Here is a 3,000-nt window from a genome sequence, read left to right on the forward strand (position 1 = left end):
CTCGAATAGATTCCAGATCACCGGCTGCCACTTCCTCCACCGGCTGACGTCCCCGTCCGCGGGCGCGTCCTCGACGCGGAGCCTCTTCCCGACCTCCTCGTCCTCGTCTCCGTTGCTGTCCACGTTGAGCTCGAACACGTCGAGCGCCTCCTCCGCGTCGCGGTGCTGCCGGTAAGTCATCCAGCAGCAGGGCTCCACGTCCGTCTCGTCGATGCCCCAGAAGGACAGCTCCTCCTCGAACAGAGGTCCGCACACATCCGCCGGGCAGTGGAGCTTCCCGGTGCGGTAGTAGTTCAGCACGTAGGCGAAGACGCCCGGGTGGCGGTCGAAGAAGTACGCGTTGGTCCGCGCGTCGTACTCGATGAAGCCGGGCACTTGTTGCAGCTGATCCAGCACGGAGTGGATGTCCGGGTCGGAGGCGAGCAGCGCCAGGCGCGTCCCCGGCAGCGTCTTCAGGGTGCTCTTGTACGTTTCGTGCCTGGTGCCCCCGACGTTGAGGATTATCCTCTCGTTGTCGTCAAACTTGCCCATCGCTGTGTGTCAGACATGGCTTGGATGGAGAGCGGAGGTAGCGGCGAGCCCGACGCGCGCACACGCACACGCACGCACGCACACACACACACACACACACACACACACAGCGCTGTTTACAAACGCTCCGGCGTGTCGGTGCGCAGCTTCTCTGGTGTCGCCCGTCGGGTGACGCCTTCGTGGCTCTTGAGGGGGGCGTCCATCGTGTGCCGCTTGAAGGTCGTCGGTTTGAATCCCGCAGTCCGCTCCGAGGGGCGGACGAGCTCAGCCGGCGGCTCCAAACGTGCGTTGCGCGTCTCCTGCGTTCCCTGCCTTTTTCCAAAGGCGCACAGCCGGCTCGTCTGCAATGGGCGCTCTTCTTCTGTCGTGCGTGTTGAGCTCCATCAACATCTGGTTCAAACTGTTTCGTGCGTGTCTGTGTTGCATCCGCAGCTGGATTGACTTTGAGAGTCACTTTTGTCATTGACACCCCCCCCCCCAGATACACCCAAAGCCCCCTGAATTAATAGAGAGAGTGTTACATGTCAAATAAATGTCTCCACTTTCTGAAAAATGTAAATTTGTAATAGTGATGATGATGATGATGAATATATTTATTAGATACAAGTACAGTCAGTAGCATGTATTACAGTACAAGTACAGTCAAACATCCTGTCTAAGAGGAGCATTTCAAAAAAGAAATGTTTTTACGGCCAATAAAACACTCCGAGGTCAACCCCCCCCCCCCCCCCCCCCAACCTGCTGCCTCTCATTTGGATTGAAATTGAAGCAGCTGTCAAAGTTTGAATTTTGACACCTTTTAATGTTTTACTAATGAGGCCATTCATCACAGGACCATAAGGACCCCTTAGCGGGGTCATAGCAGTCCCTGTCTATAAACAGCTACCCTTCCTCTCCAAAATAGCGGAAGCGATTCAGTTCCCCCCCCCCCCCCCCTGTAATATCTTATCTATAAATAGAGCAGCCAGATCGCTGATCTTTATCGGGAATCAGAGAGAAAAAGAAAAGTCTATCGCAGAGCCAAGGTCCTTCGGTCAGAGAAGCAGTCGCCTCAGAAAGGACTGGAAGGATCAATTCCTGTGCCAAATTCACAAACCACCACAGTCCAGCGACGAGAGGCTGCGCGGGGCGTCATGGCAACATGCACAGCATCACCGGTACCCATTCATCACGGCTTCGGGTCATTGCCAACACAAAAACTGCTAAATTAAAGCATCCAGTCAATTGTGCGCAGTTTTGTAATGAAGTATTGAAACATGTCTGGCAACGCTCTCTTCATCTGTGACGTCACGTAAATGCCGCTGGCTCAAACGCCAGCTTATTGCTGTATTGCTTGAGGTAATTTTTCACAACAAATTTATCAGCATCCAACATCAGCGGAAATGTTTTTTTATTTCTAGTCCGGCATGATCCCGAAAGAAGCAGCGGAAGGAAACACTTTTTAGTGTTTTAGTATTAAAACCAATGAAGTATAATAATACTAATAATTATTATTATTATTTTCCTGCTAACCATGACGCTGGACAAAAGAGGATTCAACTCTGTTCTCCTGATAGCCAGGCTAATTGGTGATGAATCACAGACCCCCCCCCCCCCCCCCCCCCATCACATGAGAAGACGTAAACAGAGACTGTTTTCTCCAAACTACTGCAGTTCTGAACGAGGCCAGTTTGAGTTCATTTTGCATCGAGGGATGGATGGATGGATGGATGAGCTATGGACACCCAGTCTAAGACCCGTTATGCGTTCTTTTGGCTCCATCTGCAGGGCAGAACGAGCTGAGTGGAATACGGAGTCAGCGACCGACAAGAACCGACAGCAGATCATGCTGCTTCTAAACCCCGACGCGCTCCAGCCGGGACCTCTTCCATCGTTCATCCATTGATCATAAACCGTGTGACTTTTGATTAAACCGCGTGCCGTCAGCAGCGTGTACATTTTCGGGTTAGAATACAGGTAACAGGTTGTTTTTTTTTTTAATGGGAAGTAAAAGAATGAAGATTCTTTTTTCATGCACACAAATATGTGAAAGCCGATCGAGAGTCTGTGTTAATCCAACCGTTCTCCTTTTGTTTAATAATGGACTTGATTCGTTCATAGAGCAGTTTCTTGTTTTGTAGCTGCAAAGTGCACTTTATTGTGCATACTTTGTAAAATACACAATTATGTACATTTTGTTATATAAACTATTTTAGTATATTCTAAATGCGTATAATTGAAAGAATTATAATTTCAGTCGCTTTGTATGTGGCCCCCGCAATAAAAATCCCTGACGTAAACGGGGGGGGGGGGGACCGCCATCATGGCGACACCGTTAGATATTACTGGATTTAACTGAAGAGTTAAAATATACATACATGGATATTGAAATATAAATAAGCTCCCTGCTTTTGTTTAGCTGCATAGTAATCTGTTACCTCTGAGGGATTAAAAGCACAATTTGACAAAAAAAATATTTAAGGAAAACAC

General features: G+C 49.2%; 1 protein-coding gene across 1 annotated transcript; it reads right to left on the reverse strand.

Moving 5' to 3' along the window:
- Positions 1-5: 5 nt before the first annotated feature.
- LOC137917529 (voltage-gated potassium channel KCNC1-like) lies at positions 6-531 on the reverse strand (the record flags this gene model as incomplete). The annotated part of the gene is made up of 1 exon (XM_068760246.1): positions 6-531. A coding segment is annotated over exon 1 (526 nt), but the record flags the coding sequence as incomplete, so codon positions are not given.
- Between the last annotated feature and the right edge of the window lie 2,469 nt (positions 532-3,000).

The sequence above is a fragment of the Brachionichthys hirsutus genome, unplaced genomic scaffold (genome assembly GCF_040956055.1).
Source record: "Brachionichthys hirsutus isolate HB-005 unplaced genomic scaffold, CSIRO-AGI_Bhir_v1 contig_1360, whole genome shotgun sequence".
Classification (NCBI taxonomy): Eukaryota; Metazoa; Chordata; class Actinopteri; order Lophiiformes; family Brachionichthyidae; genus Brachionichthys; species Brachionichthys hirsutus.